Source organism: Pseudopodoces humilis, chromosome 19 (genome assembly GCF_049639895.1).
Source record: "Pseudopodoces humilis isolate 2021_Gansu_Grassland_sample_001 chromosome 19, ASM4963989v1, whole genome shotgun sequence".
Lineage (NCBI taxonomy): Eukaryota > Metazoa > Chordata > Aves > Passeriformes > Paridae > Pseudopodoces > Pseudopodoces humilis.
The window spans coordinates 5,589,760-5,611,930 of record NC_142218.1 but is presented as its reverse complement, the minus strand read 5'-3'; the positions used below and the strand labels follow the sequence as shown (position 1 = coordinate 5,611,930).

The window sequence follows — 22,171 nt, the reverse complement described above, 5'->3', positions numbered from 1 at the left end:
TAAAGGCAGGATCTCCACTTCATCCTTTCCAAGGTCTACACCAGCTGAGGGGACTGCCAAAGGAGACTTGACCCATAGCTTGGTTCCAAGACCACAGAGAATACCTGTACAGGCTACTGGACCCCTCTGATCCAAACATGAGAGCCAGCTGGTTTGGCACAGCCCTCCAAGAGCTTTGCCTGGTGAACTGTCCCATGTCCCTGCAGAGCCTCTGCTGTGCAGCTCTGAGATCAATACAGCCTCAGTTCCACCATTAGGGAAGTAATAAAAACTCACCAAGCATCCAAAGCCCATCCTTTGGCACCCCCCCACCCTCAGCACAACACAGAAATGGCCTGAAAAGTTTGCCCTGACCTCCAGCATCCCTCCAAGTTGGGCCATGAGCAAGGGGAAATGGAAACATCGAGCCTGGAGCAAGTGAGTGACAAGGAGGGGACAAGGCACGGCTCTTGTGTTGTTAGCCTGTGGATGCAGTCCCAGCCAGGCTCTGGGGACGGGGTTGCCACCTCTGTGGCTCATGGATGCCACCTGCTGGCACTGGGACCTGGACAGGAGGAGTCCTGGGGAGAGCATCAAGGGATGCTCCTGCTGCTCCTCTCCAGGCACCCTGAGCAGCACCTGTGGGTGCCCTTCTTCAGCAAGGGCTCTCCCAGTCTGTGCTGTGGGACAGGGGCGAGGGGGTTTGCTGAGGAGCCCAGAAAAACCATTCTCTCCCCCCAAATCTGGTATAAACACTGGGGTCTGATCCCGCATTCCCCCACACCAGGAGGAGGTACTGACCTCAATGGAGATGGAGAGCGGTTCTGTGCCCCGCAACGTGCTCTTGTCAAACGGGTCAAAGACGTCGTCCCTCATGTTGGTTGGCTGCAGGACATACCCACACTGGCCACTGGACATGAACAAGGCCTGGTTCATCTGCATGGGCTTGTCTGGAGAGCACAGGCAGGAGATACAGGACATGAAGGAGGCACTTTTCACAAGCTGGATCATCACCCCCATCATTGATACTTCACAGGAAGCCCTTGGTAATGCTGAGCAATGTGTCCCCACTGCAGCCTGTGCACGTGTCAGGGCCATGAGGTGACTTCTCATGCACAATCTACCCAGTATTCCATGGGTCATCCCCCTCTTTTCCTCCTGCAAAAAGCTGTGCTGACTGTAGCGTTTGCCAAACCCCCTGTGAGATGCTTGAATTCAAAGAAGGAATGAAAAAGCCGGCAGGAGAAGAGGCAGGTCGATTGCTGGTGTGCCGGTGAGCTGAACAGGCTCACAGCAGGGCTTGGCAAAGGCCGGGGAAAGGAAGGCTGGACTGCACGGCAGGAGCAGGAATGGAAGCTGGGGAAAGGCAAGAAGAGCAGCCAGCTGGACTCAGACCATGCAAGCAGCTGGTGTCCCAAGCCTGAGGCTGCACCGTCCCCTTTGGCACCTTCCCTGCCTGCCCTGCTTGTCACCAGGGACTCTGGGAGAACTCCCTGCCTCCTCTCCATTTCCTCTCATCCTCATGGCACAATTCCCAGCCTCAGCCCAGCTCCTTGACTCAGTCCAGCCCTCTGGAGCATATTAACCCAGGTCTCACTGCCTGCAGAGCCCTTCAAGGACCCAGAGCCCCTCCCAGTCCCCCAGCTGCCAGGAGCAGGTGGCTTGGAGGGGGCACAGGGCACTCCCAGGAGCCAGCCTCCCCTCCCTGCCTGCTGCCCTCACCTGGGGTCTGGAAGTTCAGTGCCACCAGCTGGCTGCCACAGATCCACATGGGCAGGGGGTCGTAGTTGGAGGAGTCGAGGCGCTGGCCCTTGGGGTAGATGCGGGAGAGCTGCAGGCGGTTGTACTGCAGGAACTTCTTGCCCTTGATCTTGTTGACGTATTTCTCTGCCTTGGTCTCAGGAAAGGAGGACATGTCTCGGTAACAGGCCCTCTCTGTGCCGATCTCTGGGAGGGGACAGCACTGTGTAAGCCAGCAGCACACTCCCTTTGCTGACACCTAATCCCCAGCTCCTTCCTCACACCATCCTCTCACCCCTGGCACAGCCACCAGCGCTGTGCAGACCCTGCTCTGCCCCAGTGGGTGTTTGCCAGGTGCCCAACACCAGTGACTGAGAGCACCAACACAGCTCCCACTGACCAGGCACGATGCTCCCCAGCCCCACTCTCTCAGCAGCTGCTCTGGGTGCTGACAGACCCCAGCAACAGAGGGACAGGGAAGGGAACTTGGACTCTCTGGAGCTACCCAGAGCTCCAAGGTAAACTGGTGATTTGGACACCTTGGGCATCTAGCCTCTGCTGAGATCTAGCCAAAGCAGCCCCTTGGGGCACACCACAGTAATGCCACAGTGATGGCCACCAGCTCAGCAGATACTCACTCTCTTCATCAAAGGGCACAGGCCGGCAATAGACCACCAGTTCTGAAAGCTCCAGGGCAATCTTCTTTCTTCTCTCCATCATCTTCCCTTCAGAGAGCTGCCAAGAGAGGGTGAGAGAGGTGTCAGGCCAGGTAGGAGCTGTGGTGATAGATGACTCAACTCATAAAATGACCCTCACTGCTGGGTGTGGCTCCTACCCACACTGTGGGGACCACCAGCAGATCTGCCACGTCTGCATGGGGGACATCTCACAGGTAGGGCCTGGGTAGGTCCTACATCCTGCCCAGAGCAGGACTGGCATTGGTACCAGCACAGGGCATCTGTGGCCTTGCCACCCTCCACAGATGGAGATTCCCCACTTCCTGAGGCTGTAGCACCCAACCAGATGTCCAATCTTCCCAAATATCCAGCCTGAGCCTCCCAAGCCGTGTGGTCACCACCCCATGCCACATTGTCCAAGGTCACAGACTGTCACCTCACTGCCCTCCTCCAGCCTCCAGCTGCTCCTTGGCTCCTGGAAAATGCAGCACTCGGCCAGGAGATGCCTCTTCCCCTGCCCCATACTCCCCAGGCTCACCCTGGCATCAGCTGTCTGAGCTGCCTCCCGGATCTTCTTCACCCAGTCCAGCAGGTCCTCGTGCGTGTCGGCTGCCACGTCCAGGGACAGGCGTGACACCGAGGACATGCTGATGGAGAAGACGAAGAGGCGGTTGTTCTTGCCCTCAGGGCGGATGGCTGTGTGGGACAGGGAGCAGAGGGCAAGGTCACAGCAGGTGCTGAGCCAAGCCCTTCACAGGGAGGAAGGGAGAAGACAGACTCCTGGCTACCCTGGCACTCTGCAGCTACAGCAAACTCCCATTTCTGGCCACTGGAGACAACCAATGGAGCCCAGGAAGCAATCAGTGAGGGGCTGAGAAGCCTCAAGAGGCCTTTGCAATGCTCCCTCCCTGGCACTCACCGATCTGGCAGGAGGGCACGTCCAGGACGCCTCCCAGCAGGTCTCCCAGGGGGCTGTTCTCATCCAGCTGCTGCTGGGAAGGAAGCACAGCAGGATGGTGCTGGGCACAGTGGGCAGAGCAGCCAAGCTCAGGGGGCACAAACCCTCTCTGCTGCTCTCATGGCCATACTCACCTCCCGCTCTGGCTCCAGGCTAGTGGGACTTGTAATTTCCTCTACATAGTTGGAAGGGAACCACAGCTGCTTTTTGCCACCATAATCTCCTCTCCACCTGGAAGGGAGGGAAGGGGCAATGTCAGCATCTGCCACGGGACCCCAGAGTATTCTGAGTGGGGGTGAGGGGAACAGGCAGCTCTTTCATCTGCTTTTAGGGTTTGTGAGGCTCTGGAACTGTGCAGCTCATGGGTAATCCCCAGACAGACCCACTCCTAGAGTGGACACACCTTTGTGTGGGTGGTGACAGCAAGGTTTGACTGTATCCCCCAGGAAAAAGGGAGGCTCAGGACCAACTCACCAGCCTCCTTCCTGCTTCTCCACATTCTGGATGATGGCATTTTTGGTGAAGGTGAGCTCATCCTCCCTCTGTGCCTTGTAGTCAAACAGGGCTTTGACTGCACACTGCAATGAGGAGGGGTCCCATGAGGTTGGGCAGGGAATGGACATGTGGACAACGAGCCCATAGGATGAGAGATCAGCTCCCACCACAGATGTGTTTGCTGAGGGGCTGTGAGGCACATCATGTGCAGGCAGACAGCATCCAGCCCTGCTGCCAGAGGCTGCCAGACCCTAGTGACACCTTGCTGAGCAAATCAAGGCCTCCATTTATCCCAAAGCAGAGATCACAAAGTCTGGTATGGCCCCACACAGGCACTCTCTTCTGTCCCAAGATCCTCTGATGGGCTTAGTTTGGAGAGCTGAGAACAAGATGCAGCCCAGACTGGGAACCTGGAGGTTCAACCCCCACTGTATCTCTCCTCATGGTCTAGAAATAAGTGTGCAAATTAATACAGCTCTTGGAAAATAAAAAGGCCCTTGCTAAACCCTCCATCCCCACAATTTGTTTTGTGCCTAACAGTGAGAGTGTACCTTGAAGGTGGGCATGGGGTTGGCTTCCACATAGAACCCAGGATGGCGTCCCTCGTACAGGGCTCCATAGTCAGGCTCCTGTGGAAGCAAAGGGACAGTGGTTACAGCAGTGACTGCAGGAGAAAAGGTTCCCTCCCTTGGGGTAGGTGGGAGAATGCCCCAGGAAGGCACAAGACCAAAGATGATGCTGCAGACAGCAAACAGCAGCCCAAGCCTGGCTCAGAGGGGCAGCACCAAGCTGCTCAAGTGTCAGGAAGCCCCAAGATGTGTGGGCTGCAAAGCACCGAGATGGCTCACACACCACCACTCGAGGTACCAGCTCAGAAATGACATTCATCATCCTTTGGCTCCTGAACTCACTGCTGTCCCGATCTTCTCCAGGGTCTCCTCGTTGATGGGGTAGCGCAGCTTCATCTTGCGGTACAGCGGGTGCTTCTCGTAGTAGCTGATCAAGTCCACCAGGCTCTCGAACTCAGAGTTGCCCAGCAGCACAGTCTGGCCCTCCTGCTGCACCCGGCAGTGCTTGATCTTCCCTTCTGCCCTGGAGGGAGGAAACACGGGGAGAAGCCACTTGGCACCTGGCAAGAGAAGGTCTCTGCCAAAATAAAGACACCAAGGAGAAGGTGCCCCTAGTGCGTGGCTGAGCACAGCCATCTCCCATTGGAAGATGGGAGGAAGGGCAGGATCTCAAGGGCTTATTCCAAGGGCCATTCCAGAGCAAGAGGAGTCCGGGGGGACTCAAGTCTGGCTGATGGCACCTCTCCTGCTCTCTCACACACTGCAGCATCCCAGCATCCCACACTGCACACATCTCCAGCAACACCACCCCTGTATCAGGGACACACCTGAAGGAGATGGCGTAGGAGCTGGGCTCGCTCCTCTTGCGCACCAGGAAGGCTCCGTCGCGGGGCACCCGCATCAGCATGTGCTCGGCTTGGGCCCGCGTGAGGTTGGCGTGGTACCACCTGGCAGGGGAGACATGGCTGTGCACAGGTCACAAACACCCAGCCCACCCCACAGCTCGGCCACACCACGTGGCTTCCCCTCCAGCCCCTAAAACGCATCTTGAATCCTTCAGAGGAAGACAGGGACTGCAATGGGACAGGCAGGATCAAAGCCCTTTGGTGAGGTGTGGCATGGGCAAGGGCACCCCAACCAAACCCAGCAGCTCTGTGCTCTGCACTGAGCCTCCATGACACTCAGCTCCATGAGCAACAAAGCTGGCCAGCATGGCTGCTGTGACAGAGCTCTGTGGGGAGCAAGTGGGGACCAGAAAGCTCCAGCAAGGGAGGAATGGCTGAGGAGAGATCTGGGAGAGCTTCCTCCAGTGTCCCGGCTGCCCAATGGACACGTGCACTCACTCTTTGCTCTCGTGGGCATTGGTCTGCGGCACTGGCTCTGTCAGCCTCATCTCAAACTCATTGCACCTCAGTGGCACCTCCTGGTAGTGTGTGATGAGGTCGTAGAGGCTGTCGAACACCAGGTTGTCCGTCAGGAAGAACTTGGGGCTGCCGGCGTCCTGCCGCGAGTGGATCCGGCAGTGTTGCACCTTCCCATTGCGCCTGCGGAACAGGCAGGGAGGGGAGGGCTAAGCCATGGCTGTTTAGCACCTGCCTCAGAGCACAGATCAGGCACAGCTCCAGCCTGATCATGGCATTCCTGCCCCACAGGAGAGTGATGCATAAGGATCCCAAGAAACTTGACCCTTCTGCACTGGGACAGGGAGCTGACGTGATGCTGGGGCACAGAAACAGGGGAGAAACCGCTCACAGGCCACCCAGGAACGGGACCCCACCACTGAAGAAAAAGTCAAGAGCAAACAAGCCCTAGAGCAACAGAGCAGTGGACTGGTGCTGGGGCCCTCACCAGAAGGAGAGGGTGTAGTCTCCCACGAAGGTCTCGCTCTCCCTGACAAGGAAGGAGCCGTCGGGGGCCCCTGTCTCGATGCAATATTCCGTCAACAGCCGCTCCGCGATGTGCCGCCCGTCACGTCCCGCTCCCAGCTTCCCGTGGAACCACTTCTCCGTGGAGTGAAGCTCGGTGCTGTTGCTCACCTGGCAGGGGGAAAAAGCCATCATCTTGGGTTACCGAGGGCAGGCTCATGGTGCTGGATTCTGCTTTGCTCAGGTGTATTCCAGCTGGGAGCAGGGAGCTTCTGAACCAGCTCCCATCCTTCCCACCACAGGATCTCCCCCTGAAGTCAGCTGGCAATGGCAATGCTCAGCCCCTTGGGCAGTCAAGTCCTTTCCTTAGGGAACAACTCACAGTCACACAGGAGAGCCCTCACCTCCTTTTGCTCTTCCTCATCCTCGTTTCCTTGGTCACTGGTTGTCTCCCCAGAATAATAGATCTTGCTGCTGGTCAGCACAAAGTAATGTGGGTTCCACTCCTGCAAGGAAACAGACTCTGGCAAAGAGACCCCTGGGGAAGCACCAAACTGCTCACCACCCACCCATGGGATCATCTCTTCCTGACCAGCACAGGCAGGGAGGGATGATCAGGTTTGTGAAGGACAGCCACCAGCACTGATTCCAGTGAGTCACAGGAGCTTCCAAGACAGCCCCCAGATCTGAGGCATGGATTTATCAGTAACAAAAAACCCAGCATGTGACAAATCACACTGCAAACACTCCAATACTTAATAAAAGGAGATGACCAAATGAAGAGCAAATCAATGCAAAAAGAAAACAGTGTGCATGGACTCAGCCCAGGGGCAATCTGAAGTGAAGATACCAGAGATAGTTATGTGGATTTACCATTGCACTTCACTGCTTTTTAACAAAAACATGTTCCATTTGCATGTGGCTTTGTCAGATAGATCCTCAGCAGAGTAAAGCTGCTGAAGGTGGGCTGCGAGTGAATGCACACAGCAGTGAACACTTGGTGCTTTATAAAACTAAACCCTTGCTTAGGTGTATCAAATGTGCACTTGGCAGGAGACAGGGCTGGAAGCACAGCCATCCCCAGAAATTCCTGCAGCACAAATCACAGGCTGCAGTGCCTTGGCCCAGAGCTCCCTCTAGCTCAGGCTTCTGCCTCTAGCAAAGGCCCACAGGAGATTCCTAGGGAAGACCATAAAACGTCCCCAGCCTTCAGGAACGCCTGAGAAACCAGACAGACCAAGAGCCTCTTCAATCACTTGCACCACAGCCCTTCCTTCCAGCACACACAGAGCATGTGACAGAGTCACCACGTCACTGAGGGAGCCCTCAGAGCAGGGACTGGGTCACCATGGCACAGACATACGTGATTGATGGGGTCTTCCAGGTAGAGGATCCCGTTCTTGATGGAGTTGCTGATGTCGTTCTCTGAGTACATCACGGATGTGGGCAGCTCCTCATAAGCGCTGCCCTCTGCCAGCTTCTTGTGCTGTGGGATGAGAGAGGGGGACAGGCACCTTGAGGGGAGCAGGCACCCAAAAAGCAGCATAGGTTTCCCAGTGGACAGCCCTGAAAGTCCAGGTCTGCTGCAGTGGGATCCTCCAGATTAGAATAAACAAGACCCATGCCACAGGTATCACCAAACAGCACTGAAGTCCCACCCCTACTTCCCAAAGGTGATTCCTGAAACAGAAATACCAGCCTCCCCCATGCCCTCAAAGGAAGGCAGCACCCAGCTGCTCATTTCCCACTAGATTCTCTGAAGCAAGAGAGCTTTTCAGAGCTTTTCTGTGTCCAATTGTTCTTAGCATCAGCTCTCCACTTCCACCCCTGCACTGCCAACCATCCCCTTCCAAAGGCAGCTGCCTTCAGTCCCACACTCTCACCCTATTCCCTCACTTAGGAGCCCTGCTGGGAAAGGGAATTCACCTTGATGAGAATCTTCCTCTTGAGCTGGTTTGGAGATGGAAGGCCATCAGCAGAAATATCAACTGGTTTGGTCAAGAGCATATCCCCAAAGACCTTCTTGAAATTCTGAGCCATGTTCCTCTGCTGAGCAATGCTGCAGTGGTCCTCAATGGACAGAATGACGGGAAAACTAGGAGAAGGAGCAGAGCCATCAAAGCCAGCCATGGGATCTGGATGGAACCAAGGATTTCTGAGCTCTGTCTCAAAGCCTGGCCTCTGTGCCTCCAGGAGCAGCTCACATCAATAGCCATCTGTGCTGCCATGAGCACCCAGTGCAGCCACTCTCCAGGAATGCACAGGGTGGAGAAGGACTGGCAAACCACTGGGGTTTACCCAAAGCCCTCCCTGCCACAACAATTTTCTGGGAAAAATCTCCCTTTGGCTGACATGACATGCTTTCTTCCCACCACATCCAGGCCTTGTGCTGCAGCTCTGGATAAAGTGAGCTTCACTTTGCTACAGGCCTGGCTCCACCCTCTCTCTGCTCTGCTAGCTGAAGTCCTGCTGTACTCACTCAGAGGTGACAAAGGCATGCTCCTTGATAGTGACCAAGACATCAGAGAACTTGATCTTGGTGGTTAAGGTGTGTCCGTGGTAGATGACCGGCATGCCATCGGGACCATCCCAGCAATCCACTGAAAGAAACCCACAGGGGAAACTCAGCCCAAAGGCTGGAATAGAGGCAAGACATGGACCTGAGATGGACTGAGCCAGGTGCTGCTGGGAAATGTACTGGAAGGCAATAAAGGAGCGAGGTGATCAGTGAAAGCCCTGATCTTTCTGTGGGACCTTGGGCACAGACCACCCAGTCCCACAAAGCAAACAACCTCAGCTCTCTCTGCCCATCATGGTATTAACATTGCCACTGGCCATGCCAACCTTCAGCTCTGCCTCCCTTGCAAAGCCTCCCCTGAGCACCACAAGCTGTGGTGATGACAGAGGCAGTGCTGGGTACTCACGTTCGATGCAGCGGCAGCCCATGCGCAGACAGCGGGCGTAGGCCTCCAGTGAGGACTCACTCGAGAACTGATCCCCCGTCAGGTACCTTCCAGGTGAGACAACACATCAGCACAGTGACAGGCCCACTGGGGCCACAGCTGTCTGCTGGGACACTGCAGACCCGCTTCTGCCACGTGGGAATGGCAGGAGAGGCGTCTCTCCACACCTGCCACTTTCCCCAGGTGAGGGGTTCAGCCCTGCCCCTGCTGCAGGGAGCTGTCAGCACTCCTCTGAGGTCCTGCCCCAGCTCCTGAGATAAACCTCAGATAGCAATATCAGCACTGGTGCCACAAAGAGCCCCCTGCAGCCTGAGAGCAGGGCTAGACGAGCTCTCACAGGCAGACAGGATCTCACTGCCTGCCCTCAGGGCTGCTCAGCTGGCTTTGGCTCTCAGTCCTTTAAATTTGGGTTAGCATGAGCACAGAGCACAGACAGCCTGTGCATGGGAAGCAGTTCCTGCAAAATTATTCTAGCAGCAGAGAGCGGAAAATGGGCAATTTCATCCTGACAGGATTTATGACATCTGTCCTGAGAGGCTCTGGAGAATGACATTGCTAATGGTGAGAAATTACCAGAGTGACAGCTCAGGACAGGAAGGCACCTGAAGGCCTGTGCAGATGTGTGCTGCTGACAATGTCTGAGCAAAACATCTATGGCTAAATGACAGAAGGGAGTGGAGCACCAAGAGGAAGGTCTCTGATGTACTGGCCTTGGTTTGGAAAAGCCTGCTTGACCCATCACTGTAATCAGGCAAAATCAGGATACTCCCACCTTGGCATGAGAAAAGCTGGGTGGAGAGAGCCCTCCCCTCATCCTTACGTGTTGTGTGAGGAGGAGATCCAGTAATGGGAGAGAGGGTTGTTCATGTTCTCCAGACACACCATGTCCAGTTGTGAGTTCCAGATGCTGTTCTCTTTGGAAAACAGGAAGGTGAGAAACTGCTCAGGAAGAAAGAGAAACGTGTTAATGATGCAGAGGAGCTGGCTGCTGTGGTTTAGCTTCACACACATCTCCCCTTCTGTGCCAGCAGACATCCAGCACAGACTGACCAGGGCTATCCCACAGCTACCTGACCCAGGGTGCCTGAGTGACCCCAGCTTGGGCACTGCCACCTACCCACTGAGCTCTGCCAGATATCTGTGTGCCAGACCCTTTGACCCAGCTGGAGACAATTAATGGCTCTGCATTTTATTTTGCAGCTCACATGGCAGGCAATAGTTTACTAAGGCCGTGTGGGTCAAGGGACCTTGGCTTAGTCCAGAGTGCCAGTGACATGGTCATCTCTAGTTGTTTTTATTCTTTATTCAGCTCTTCTTTGCTTTGAAGAGATCCTTACATACCCCAAGGCAGCCTTAAGCCAAAGGCAGCCCCTCTCCTCCTCCAGATGAACTGCCTGGTGAGTACTCCCAGCTGCACACACTCAGCACAAAAGGACACAAAGCCATTCCTTTTGCCAACCACGTCCATCTCCCAGGGCCACGCAGCTCACAGGAGCTGTGACCCTTCCAGCACCCCCACCCTGCAGCAAAGGCACAGACAGCAGAGCTGTCACACCACAGCACACATCGCACCAGGGATGTCGTCCCCCGCCTCGCCCCACTCCACACATGCCACCTTCACGGTGCCTTACTTCGTCCAGGGAGAAATAAGGCTCGTCAATCTCCCTCAAAGGGTCTCTCAGGAAGTTGAACATGAATTCCTGTACCTGAAGGGTATCTGCAGCCCAGAGCTCCTGCAAAGCCCAGGGGAGACATAAAGAAGCCATTTCAGAATGTATTACTGAAAACCACATGCAGTTCGAAGCTTTAACCATTAAGGAGGTGGTTTTTGATGCAAGATCATCTCTGCCAGGAACTCAACTGTCAGCACAAATGCTAGAGAGCACACAAGGAGGAAATCTGCCCTGCTTCTGAGTGGGCTTCATTTTCTCAATGCCGTGCATTTTCTTCTCTGATGGCTCCTTCGAACACATCTGCCATCCCTCTTCCATCGGCAGCAAAACCAACCCAGCTTCCTTTGGCTCTCTGTCCCTGGGTTTATTTCATTAGCCACCAAAACCCTGCATCTCCCCACTGGTTAACTCCCTGCTGGCTGCAGACCACAGGCAGGCAGGTGGCAGTGGGGGTCAGGGCAGAGCAGGAGCCACGAGCCACAGCAGTGCTTCTGCCAGCCAGCTCTACCCTCCTGGAGGAAACCAGCAATGAGACAGGAACCCGGCAAGAGCCAAGGAGTCTGTGCTGCCCACAAATGCATTGCTGGTGCCTGTGTGTGTGTCTGCACATGCATATTGTGCTTCTGAGTGACCCAAGATTGCCTTTAAATTGAAGAATCAGCAGCTGAATCCACCAGCTCAGGAATGCTGACACCTCCTGAGCCACAGGATGGACATGACCTCTTGGCTGCAGCAAACCTTTGGTAACCAGCTGAGGTCACGGGGACTGGGCCAACCTCCACTGATCAATTCCTGCTTCCTGGGACCCCCATTCCTCCCACATCTCCTGGTTCCTTTTCTGGACAGGGTGCCTGGCTGAGTTCAGGTTTGCCCTCCCCAGTACCTTCCCCTACAACACCTCCTGCTCCAGAAGGATGTGCTGTGCCAGGCAGGGCAGCCCACAGCCAAATCCTCCCAGGTCCACAGCAAGGCTATCCTCTGAGCACTGGACCCCTAACACCACCAGTGCCCACCCCATTGTCCCTCCCCACTGCCTGTGCTGAGCTCACCCTCTGGTACTCCAGCAGAAACTTCTGCAGCTCCAGCAGTGACACCTTGAAGTGCTCAGACCTTTCTCCACCCCTGAGAAGCAGAGAGAGAGAAGCTCCAGTCAGTAGTGCAGCACATCATGTGAGATGCCATCTGCCACCTCCCTGGCCCTGCAGCCAGACGTGCCCTGAGCATGCAGCACCGCAGGAGCAAAGTGGGGTGAGCAGAGAGCTGAGGAGAGCAAACACGTGTCCCTATCTCAGAAACAGGTACTACTCCAGGAGCAGTACAGGGTTCACACTGTCAAGGGCATGGTAATGTGAAACTCTGGTGAAGAACAAGCAAAAACCATTAGAGGGAATGGATTAATAAAGAAAAAAAAAAAAGAGAAAGAGGGTCCAGCTTGTATCTGAGTGTAAAGAGCTAAACAGGTGCAGGGCAGTTGAGGGGTGACTGCAGACAGGACAGACCTACAGGTATGCAGAGAACATGGACTCATGGGGGCAAGACACAGGGAATGAAGAAGGGAACTGTTTGTGGCTGATAAACTCAAAAGACCCTAACCCATGACTGCTGTAAGTCACAATGGACAGCCAAGGGCCATGCTGGGCATAAACACAACAAAATCCAAAGTGGACTGGGCAGTGCTGGCTGCCCTGGGCAGAGGGATGAGCCAGATGGTCTGCTGAGGGTCCTGACATCTTTTTTCTATGGTTGTAGGAAAAAAAGGAAGGAAACCATTGGGAATTACCTGGACAAGTCAGTAAGTATTTCACTCTTTAGTTCCTGTGTTTAAATTCAAGCTCCTTTTATCAAGGCCAAGGTGAGCAGAGGGCAGGGAAGGGCACAGCTGGCAATGGCACCAGGGGCACTGCCTGGGTGGGGAGGGCTCTGCAGCCACCACAAACATAATCCCTGGGAGATGGCTCGAGGTCTGATCACTTCACATCAACCAGCTGACGGGAGCTGGATCCCACTGGGTTGTCTGGGAGGGAGAGCCCTCCCTGCCCTGAGCTAAAGCGTCTACAGCGATGATGCTTGTTCAGAGCACAGAACCACAGGCAGCACAGGAGCAGGAGGAGTGCATAATGCCTCATCCCAACATGCTGCTGCAGCTCCCAAAGCATATTATGGAGCAAAAAACCCCAGCCCATTCCCCAGAAAATAGAGAATTGTCCACCTTTCCAGGAACGGCACATCCATCTGCAAAAGAAGAAGCACAAGCATTAGGTTTGCACTCAGTAACTTCTTTACTCCCAAGAGATGAGCTCACCCCGAGGGCAGTAGGGTTAAAAAGTCAGTTAAGTGGGAATGCCCAGTAACAAATAAGGTTTTTCCCTTCCCTTTCCTCCCCTGGAGAATTCAGCTCTTACTGTTTTCTGAGCACTGAACATCAGGCTGCGGTAGAGCTGTGCAAACTGCCCGTACGTGATATCCCCGTTCCTCTGCTCCACATCCTGAAAAAGAAACCAAACCCAGAGGTCTTACAGAGACCACAGGTAACTCTGCATGGCTTAAGGAATGTCTCTTCCCACCAATATCCCTGGAGTAAAAAGGAGAGAAAGGCCAAAACCCATCAAGATTTTGCCTCCTGCACAATGGACTCAAGTTGTGCCAGGGGAGGATTAGATTGGATATTTTGAAAAATTCATGAAAACAGTGGTCAGGCATTGGAACAGGCTGCCCAGGCAGTGGTGGAGTCACCATCCCTGCATGTGTTCTAAAAACATGTGGCTGTGGCACTTGGGGACATGGTTTAGTGGGCATAGCAGTGCTGGGTAATGGTTGGACTTGATTTTAGAGGGCTTTTCCAAGCTTAACAGATCTGCCACAGTCTCTGCTGTGACCAGGCACAGACCCTACAGTGCCCAGGACACAGGCACATCCTAAAATGAGTTCCACGATTCCCCAAGCTCACCCACACGAAGGCATCACCATGCTGATGAAGTGTCACCACTTACTTGAACACTTACAAAAGGATAATTTGATTTTTCGTTTGCCCAGAGTACCTGAGGTGTCTGGAAACTGTGAGACCCAAAGTGTGCGCTCTTCTTGGGATACATCACTCTTTGGCCTCGCAGTTCTGTGCTGGTGGGAACAGCTGGTCACCAGGAGATGACCCTTCATGGCTGGTCAGTGGTGATGCTGGCAGAGCATCACTCGGTGGCAGGGCGTTGCAAGAGCAAGGATGCAGGACCTGGTAGCTGGTCTGCACTCTACCCCAGCAGCACCAGCCCATGACTGGAGCCAGGAGCAATGAGGGGAATGTGGGAGGCAGGGTGGGGTAAGGAGAGGGTGCTGGCCACAAATTGGTCAGGGTGCGGCACCCAGTGGGAGCTGGCACCTCTTCAGTCACCACCGTGGGTGGGGGCCCTCCCAGGAAAGGCTGGGAGGCTCTGCAATATGCAAACACTCCCTGGGAGTTTAACCACCACCAGGTTTTGCTCAAAGGCAGGCAATGGACTGCTGAGGGTCCCTAGTGCTGAGGGGGAGAGCGGAGGGGTCACACACTCACCGTGAGTCTCTCCCGCAGGAACCTCATGTTGGGGACCCGGTAGTTGACCTGAGACAGCATGTTCTTCAGATCCTTGGCAGAGATCCTGGCTCGGCAGGGGAAAGAGGGGAGACATGTTCAGGAGGTCTGGGATGGAGGGGCCTCCCCCTGGGGCAGGATGATGCACAGAGAGGCTGTGCCCAGAGGGACATCAGCTGTGACACAAGGATGGACACCTGACCCCAGAACGATGCTGAGGGAACACTGGGGAAGATGTGGGGAGCAGAGAGAGATATCTGCACATCAGTGGGGACTGCAAATGCTGCTCCTATAACTCCTGACAGAGCAGGGTGAGCCCAGCACCCTCTGCCCCCTCGAGCTGATGCCACAGCTGACAGGCAGCACCCCCTGCTTTAAATGAATGACTGGGAAGAAGCATTTTTCAAGTATTTGTGCCCCAACATGGATGCTGAGTGACCAACTCCCTCCCAAAACCCCTTCCCCAGCCTGCTGGAGAAGGACAGGCTCTCTTAAGTGGTTAGGACTCAGCTAATTTTATCTTAAGCAGAGGAAAAAAGCAATTTTGGTCCCCAGCCACAGCACTGCCACTTGGTGCCCAGCTGTGCTCTCCAGCCACACAAGCTGCAGGCAGGGAGCAGCCAGCGTGGCTGTGCTTCCCAAAGCCCTCCACACCAAAGGTGCTGGTTCCTGGACCAGGGAAAGCTCCACTGGCAACCCTGAGCAGGATCCTACACCCCAGCAGGCAGAGACAGGCAGGAAGAAGCTCTGGGTTACCCTTGCCTGTCCCAGAGCTGTCCCCCCATGGGGCAGCAGCCCTACAGCAAGGAAAAATGAGGATGCCTCCCATCTGCAGGATTTAAAAGCTGAGAGGTCTGTGTCCAATCATTTTCTGGCAGCTCCTGCCTTAAAAGCAAGTCCTGGGAGTCCACCCCTGCAATCACAGATGGTGCTTCTGTCCCCCACTGAGCACGTGGGAACACAGGATTCTACAGGATGCTCCCCCATCCCACAAAGTATAGGGCAAATCTGGAAATCCTTATGGCTTTGGGGCAAAACATAAAAAAACCAGGGAGGATGTCCTGCACAGGGGATTTAACCCAGGTGCATGCTGGTATTCACATGTGACCCACATCTTTTTTACACTTTTCCCTGAAAGCAGGGTGATCTCAAACACCACAGGAAGGAGGAGGGATGGAGAGAGCTCCATGGAGAGGGAGAAACCGGCTGGTGTCAGGCGCTGCAGAGATGAGGGCTGGGCAGCCTCGGGACACAGAGAGCCCTTGTTCCTGGGCTCAGAGCCCTGGGGACGGACACACACGGCCAGAGCAGGACCTGCCCCAGCTCCTGTGCCCTGCCCAAGGCCAGCACCCAGCCATCCAAGGACTCTGCAGTGTCCTGCTGCTCACTGGCAGAACAGAAAAAGAAGTAAAAAAAAAAAAGCTGGGAAATGGCCCCAGGTTCCCCTTTTCTCACGGCTGTGCAGTCAGCAACACACTCAGCACTAGTACCTCCCCCTGCACCTCTATCTCCCTGGGCAGGTGAGGTTACCCTGGGGGCTCAGAGTGAGTGTTCTGGGAGGAGATCCTGCCCTTTCCCTGCTCCAGCACACCCAGCACCCCTCATCATGTGCAGGGTCCTGTGTGACCCCCCTGGGGTCCTGGCTGAGAGGGAAATGTGTGGAGCAAGCCAGGAGTGCAACGAGAGATCCCTCACACATCAGGAACCACAGCATCTAACAGTAGCATGGGACCCCCAACAGGACACACAGAGTCCCCAGGGCTGCCCAGCAGCAATCCCTCCTTGGTGAGAGCATGAGACTGCAAAACAGCTCAAGCAAAAAGAGAGGAGGGGCTGGAAGAGCAGAACCAGCAGCAGCCATCCCTGGAGACTCCCTGTAGCCGACACTCAGCTCTGGTGATGCTGAGCTGTTTCACAGGAGCTGCTGGACCACAGCCCTGCTCGCTGATGTGACAAGAGCAAGCCCTGTTAAAGCTGCAACCAGCATTTCCCTCTTGGCTACAGAAGGACAGGGTATGGAAGGATTTATTTATTATGTGTTATTCATCATGTTAAAGTGCTGGAGACCTTGGATAAACAGCTTGGTAGTATTTTCAGACTAGAAAGTAAAAACAAAATAAACTGATTTTTTCTGTGGAACTTTTTGAAGGTTTCATGACAAACAGGCCAGAGGCCCAGCCCTCACACTGGGGATGGAAACATTCCCCTGCCAGCCCTCAGTGCTGTAAAATGCTTCCCCCAGCCATGGGCAGCTCTCCTGGCCAGAGGTGAAACAGTCTCCTCCACAGCAGTTAGAAAAAAAAAACCCAGCATCCTGTTATCCTCCTCTTTTCACCTAACCTCCTGTGGAAAAACAAATACCCAAAGGCCCAGCAGCCAGTGGAAACAGCCATGGTCTGCCAGTGTGCTGGGAGGGACGTGCACCCAGCCAGGGATGGCAGAAAGGAGAGAGAAGAAAGGGCACAACAGGCTGGGCATGGGGTACACAAATGCTGGGAATGATTTCCATAGCTGCCAAAACCCCATCTGTTCTGGAAAGGACCAAGGACGGTGTGCAAGTGGTTTGTTTTTTTTTTTTTTTTAATAAATAAAAAAACACAACTCACTGTTCCTTTTAAAAATCCACTTCCAGGCTGAGAAGCAAAAGCAAAGAGCTCAGTGACATTAAATTTAATGCTGAAATGCCTCACAAGGGCCAAGACTTAATCCAGGAGATGTGTATGTCCCATAACTGTAGCCTCTACCTTGCAGAAAACATATGGATGCTTGTAACACGTTTGTAAAATGGGAAGAACCCAAATCTTTCCACATCCCCTCTGTTGCTGTTTCTCTCCTTTCTCTGTCTGGGCTGGAACAGCAGCTCTCCTAATTAAGGGTTTTGCACTGAAACCTTTCCCTGTGGTTGACAGGTAATATATTGGATTTTGCTGCCTTAATTCTAAATGCTAATAGAAAGATGATATCAATAGAAACAACAGGAATGCAACAGGCTCCACTGGCCTGCCTTGGGCAGACAGATCTATACATGCAATCTCTTTCTGTACTGTTGGGATGTCATTTCATCAGTTATACTGCATCACCAGAGGGGAAAAGGGACCAATTATTTCCACTTTTCCTGCAATCCTCCTCCAAAACCTCCACACAGCTACCCCTGCACCTGCCTCAGTGCTCTCCATTGCAGAGTTAGGAAATACTGTGCCCAGTCACCACTGTGTCTACAACCCAAGCCTGGATTCAAAAGGTGTGTGGCTTATACAGAACAGCTGCACAGATTAAAGCTCCTCTTCTTCCCTTTCTGCCTCTGTGAGGATTTATCCCTCCTCCACAAAATCCCCGTGCACCCAGCAGTGCTTTTGTCATGCCACAGGATAAATCACTGCAAAGGCAAAAATGGCCAGTGCTGCAGGATCTTCCCCATGCAACACAATCCTGCCCTGCTCCTGGACAGGCTGAATTTATCCCCTGGCTGGCTGTCCTGGGAAGGACACAACAAGGACAAAGAGCAGAGGATGGTCTGGACCCCAGTGTTCTGCAGCCAGTCCTCTCTGGACATCAGAGCATGGAAAGGGGGCAGGTGGGCCCCACGTGCTCCACAGCAGCTGGGGGGCACGGGCTGATGCCCCCAGGGGAGCACATGAACATGGGAATCAATGCTGAGAGGTTAATGGGCTCAGTTAACATCACAGGGGAGAAGCATGTCCAACAGCAGCTCAGTGGGAGCAGGCTGGCAGCCAGCACTGGGACTGCAAACTGGTGATGGCAGTGGGACAGAGAGCAGAGCACGGTGGAACTCACCTGCCCAGCAGGAAAACCCTCCCTTATCTCATGGTGAATCATGACCCAATTCCCTTCCCTTACCTCCTCATGACAAATGTGACATTTTACTTGCTAGGACAACACTGAGTATTCACCCAAGAGCCCCACAAGCCAGGCAGTGGGATGATCCACGGCCTCATGGGCCTCAGAAAAGGAGAATAGAACAAACAGGGTGGAGAGTAATAAACACAACCCTGATGGGGTGCCCTGAACTGCCTCTTGGCTCTTTGATGGCTGCTTCCTTGGGTGGTGCCAGGTGGGGGGAAGGTCTTTCTCAGCTGTGGGCTCTCAAGGTGTTACTGGGTCTAAACAGCTGAGAAATAGGTCAGGAAAACAAGACAGGTTTTTTTTATTGTTTATTTTTTTGGTTTTTTTTTTTTAATTCAGTGAAAATCAGCCAGGGAAGTTTGGGACTTAGATTAAGGCTCCTTGGACATTAAAAGCCTAAAGAACCCAACAAAAAATCCAAAGGCTGGGGTTTCAAGTCAAAGGTGAACCCTTCCAGCTCAAACCCTTCCCTGAGGATGACTGCAGGTTTCTCCCTCCTTACCTGTCTTCCCGGTTGCGATCCAGGGAGTAGAACTGCTTCCGGAGCCACCTAGGTGGGAAGGCACAAACAGGCACACACCCTCAGCCCCAGCTCCTCAACAACCAGCCCTGTCCCAGTCTCTCTGTGGAAGATGCTCAGTGCCACACCATCCACTCCCACATCCCCCCTTCCCACCAGAGAACCCAGCTCTGCCCCCTTTCAGAGGCAGCTCACCCTGTTTTTGTGCATGTGACAAGTTCTGCTTTAAAAATGCCTCTGCAGCAAAGTGCTACAGACAATACAGGCTGTGCACACACAGAAACATCAATTTGTGGTAAAACTCCTTCTCCCTGATGCATGAGATCAAACTCTGGGTCAGCAGGATGAAGCCTCTGAGAGCAGAGGCAAAAGTGCTGGGTCAGCAGGGCTCAGAGAAGGAATGAGATGTCACTGTGCTCACATTTTTCTCTCAAAACAGACAGAAAGGGGAAAACAGAAAGCAAGTGCAGGAAAAGGATGGGTTTTCCTCACCTTTCAATCTGCAGAGGGGTGGGTGCCCTCAGAGTGTCTGCCACCAGCCAGTTCAGCCCCTTGATCCACATATTGACCTCATCCTCAGAAGTGGCTGTGGAAAATTCATAGGAGAGGTGGGAAGAAGGGACTCACAGATTCGATCACCAAACCAAACCTCTTGGGACTAATCTCCAGCACCTTATATGCCCCATTCCTTGCTTCATCCCCTTTCTGGTAACATTTCAGCCCCATGTAAGTGCTCTGGCTGGCTCCTCTCCCATGGGATGGATGTGGCTGGCTGGATCTCTTGCCCTGAATGTTCCACTCCCTCCTCCTTCAGCTCCCGAGAGCTGGGAGTTATCTTTGTCCCCAAGCAGCAAAGCTGTTTGGCTCCTGTGAGGATGAAGTTCTGGCTCAACCCTGTCTGGCACAACCCCAGGGCCACAAGAGCTTTACCTTGCAAGCTGAGGGTCTTCAGCCGGAATTCTGTGCCATAGAGGACAACGAAGCAGTGAGAGTGGTCTGGTCGGAAACACGGATCCTCCTGGTACCGGTCGAAATCACGGGAGTTCTTTCCTGGACGAATCTCTTTGATTTCACGAATATCCACTAAGAAAAAAGAAAAACAAAGGGGATGTTCAGTGAATAGCTTGAAATTCCCACGGCATTGGAGAAGGAAGGGCACAGATGAAATGGATTTAGTAATCTGAAGAGCTGGGTTTGCACCTATTACATGCTGGCAGCCCCAGGCCTGCAGCCTGTAAACACAGCCCCCTCTTACTAATTCCCTAGGAGGTTTCACCAGCCAGCACACCCCTATTTATCTCTGTAAATAGGTAATAAACTCCCCAAAAACGGCTGCATGTCTCTCCCACAGGGATTCCCTGGAAGGGACAGCTGTGAGCATGCTGCAGCACTAGCGCCAGGCAAGGAGAAGGAGCTGAAGAGACAGTGGTAAAGGAGCATCTCACAGCCTCCCTCCCTAGAGGAAATTCTGGGAAAGGACTCCTATTGCTGTAGAACAAAGAAAAAACAACAGCAGCAGCAAGGCAAAAAAAAAAAAAAAAGAAAAAAAAAAAAAGAAACCCAATGCAAACCCAAGAATTTTTGCTTCCTGGAAAAATAGTTTCTTAAATGCTCGTGGGAATCAAATAACAACATTTCTGAGTCACGTTTCCAAAGCAGATGATGCTTCTGAGCAATGCAGGATGGAGATTACTGCAAACCTGGCATGTAATTCATCCCAATTAAACTCCACTTACAGCATTCACTGTGGATCATCTTGCCTTTCATTCCTACTTACTGCAGTTCAAAACTAGACAGAAATATGACCTGCTCATCACCCACCAACAGCACTAAACCACATCATGAGAGATGATGCTCTCTCCAAACCCCACAGCAAGGCAAACACAGGGATTGACTTTGGGAGGACTTGCAAAACACAAAGAACATGGGATCCTCTCTTGGATACTGCTCCCATGCAGCACTGTGGGTGCACCTGGAGACAGTGGCAGCCTGCTCATTGCCTGGCACAGGACATATCCAGACTGACCACTTTATGAATTTTGGGGGTGTCCTGTGCAAAGCCAGGAGCTGGACTTTATGATCCTTGTGGGTCCCTCCTAACTCAGGATATTCTATGAATCTAATAACCCTCCAAAGCTCATCAAGTTGTGACAAGAGCACAGAAAGACCCAGTGCCTTGGGGCTGCAAAGGAAGGACAGACAAGCTTCCTAAAATAAGCAGGAGTGTGACTTTTTGAGGCATCATCCACCCTTTGGAAAGGAGCTGTCTGGCAGTTCAAATGTTAGCATAACCTTACCCATGTGCTCATATCCTTAGTGACACAGCAGGTTATTTTAGCCTGTAAAAACCCCTATCACAGTTCAGCTCTTTGCATCCAGGACACGCACAGTGGGGTTGAAGGCTAATCCTGTCCTTGGAGGATGCAGGGTTTGACCAACACAGCGGGGGGGAAACCTGTCAGATGGGTTTTCATGGTAATTTACCAGGCAATAACCACCAAAGGAAGGCGCTGGAATATTCCTGGCCTGCCTTTGCACCACGCACAAGCAGAGTTGCCCTGTGCTCACCCCTCCCTGCACAGAGCACCAGCAGATCACTACCTAGTGAGGCAGAGCTGTTGTCACAAAGTGCACACCTAAAATCCGCGCAGTGGAGAGAGCCCCGGAGCAGGTGAGGTGCTTATCAAGGACAAAAACACGCAGGGAATTCCTAGGGCAAAGGGCAGCCTCTGTGAGGATCAGGCAGGAACCTCCAGCCCACGCAGGCTTGCAGCTGCTTGCTCCTCTCTCTTGTCCTCCCTGACCTGCCTGAGTATGCTGGGGTTTGGTTAGTGCAGCCCTCTTCTCACCACAGAGCAGCAGAGCAGCCTCTTCCAGCCACTGCCTCCAGCACCTTCCCGGCCCCCTGGCAGCTGGAAGGAAGTGACTCTGAGCAGGAAGCACAGCAAGCACAAATGCCACCATCCCCAAGCAGCAAGGGCTGCAAGGAGGCTTGCCTGCACCAGTCCTCTCCCTCTGGTAGCGTGGGACCGGGAGCCAGCAGGGAGAGGAGGGGTGGAGGGGTTCTGCTCTAGCCCAGCTCTCACAGAGACACTCTGGGGGCTCTGCCACACTCAGCACCAGCGAGTTTCCCACTCAGTGGTGGCACAGGCTCCGTGACATGACCCACATGTCCCACCATGGGGCTGCACCTTGAGTCCTGGGAAAGTCCTACCAGGGATGTGGGCAAAGACACGGGGTTAAGCTCCTGGTGGGGTCCCAGCTCCACAGGCCACATGCACACCTGGGCAGGGGAACAAGGGCAGG

At 53.8% G+C, this 22,171-nt stretch overlaps 1 protein-coding gene across 6 annotated transcripts in view; it reads right to left on the bottom strand.

Moving 5' to 3' along the window:
- Positions 1 to 22,171, bottom strand: part of PLCG1 (phospholipase C gamma 1) — a 41,899-nt gene that overhangs the window by 4,149 nt on the left and 15,579 nt on the right. For 4 of the 6 annotated variants that reach the window (XM_088064693.1, XM_088064694.1, XM_088064696.1 and 1 more), the window contains exons 2-27: positions 19,796 to 19,948; positions 19,358 to 19,451; positions 18,848 to 18,895; positions 14,464 to 14,548; positions 13,322 to 13,405; positions 13,129 to 13,151; positions 11,969 to 12,041; positions 10,878 to 10,979; positions 10,067 to 10,185; positions 9,208 to 9,293; positions 8,763 to 8,883; positions 8,210 to 8,378; positions 7,647 to 7,769; positions 6,688 to 6,789; positions 6,267 to 6,454; positions 5,762 to 5,962; positions 5,246 to 5,365; positions 4,761 to 4,941; positions 4,401 to 4,478; positions 3,829 to 3,932; positions 3,489 to 3,585; positions 3,316 to 3,388; positions 2,935 to 3,092; positions 2,358 to 2,454; positions 1,702 to 1,926; positions 781 to 929 (exon numbers count right to left, since the gene is read on the bottom strand). In XM_088064693.1, the coding sequence (XP_087920819.1) occupies positions 781 to 929; positions 1,702 to 1,926; positions 2,358 to 2,454; positions 2,935 to 3,092; positions 3,316 to 3,388; positions 3,489 to 3,585; positions 3,829 to 3,932; positions 4,401 to 4,478; positions 4,761 to 4,941; positions 5,246 to 5,365; positions 5,762 to 5,962; positions 6,267 to 6,454; positions 6,688 to 6,789; positions 7,647 to 7,769; positions 8,210 to 8,378; positions 8,763 to 8,883; positions 9,208 to 9,293; positions 10,067 to 10,185; positions 10,878 to 10,979; positions 11,969 to 12,041; positions 13,129 to 13,151; positions 13,322 to 13,405; positions 14,464 to 14,548; positions 18,848 to 18,895; positions 19,358 to 19,451; positions 19,796 to 19,948 (3,053 nt within the window). The remainder of the gene's footprint in view (positions 1 to 780; positions 930 to 1,701; positions 1,927 to 2,357; positions 2,455 to 2,934; positions 3,093 to 3,315; positions 3,389 to 3,488; positions 3,586 to 3,828; positions 3,933 to 4,400; positions 4,479 to 4,760; positions 4,942 to 5,245; positions 5,366 to 5,761; positions 5,963 to 6,266; positions 6,455 to 6,687; positions 6,790 to 7,646; positions 7,770 to 8,209; positions 8,379 to 8,762; positions 8,884 to 9,207; positions 9,294 to 10,066; positions 10,186 to 10,877; positions 10,980 to 11,968; positions 12,042 to 13,128; positions 13,152 to 13,321; positions 13,406 to 14,463; positions 14,549 to 18,847; positions 18,896 to 19,357; positions 19,452 to 19,795; positions 19,949 to 22,171) is intronic. The other 2 variants (XM_014254198.2, XM_088064695.1) reach the window with 1 other exon arrangement.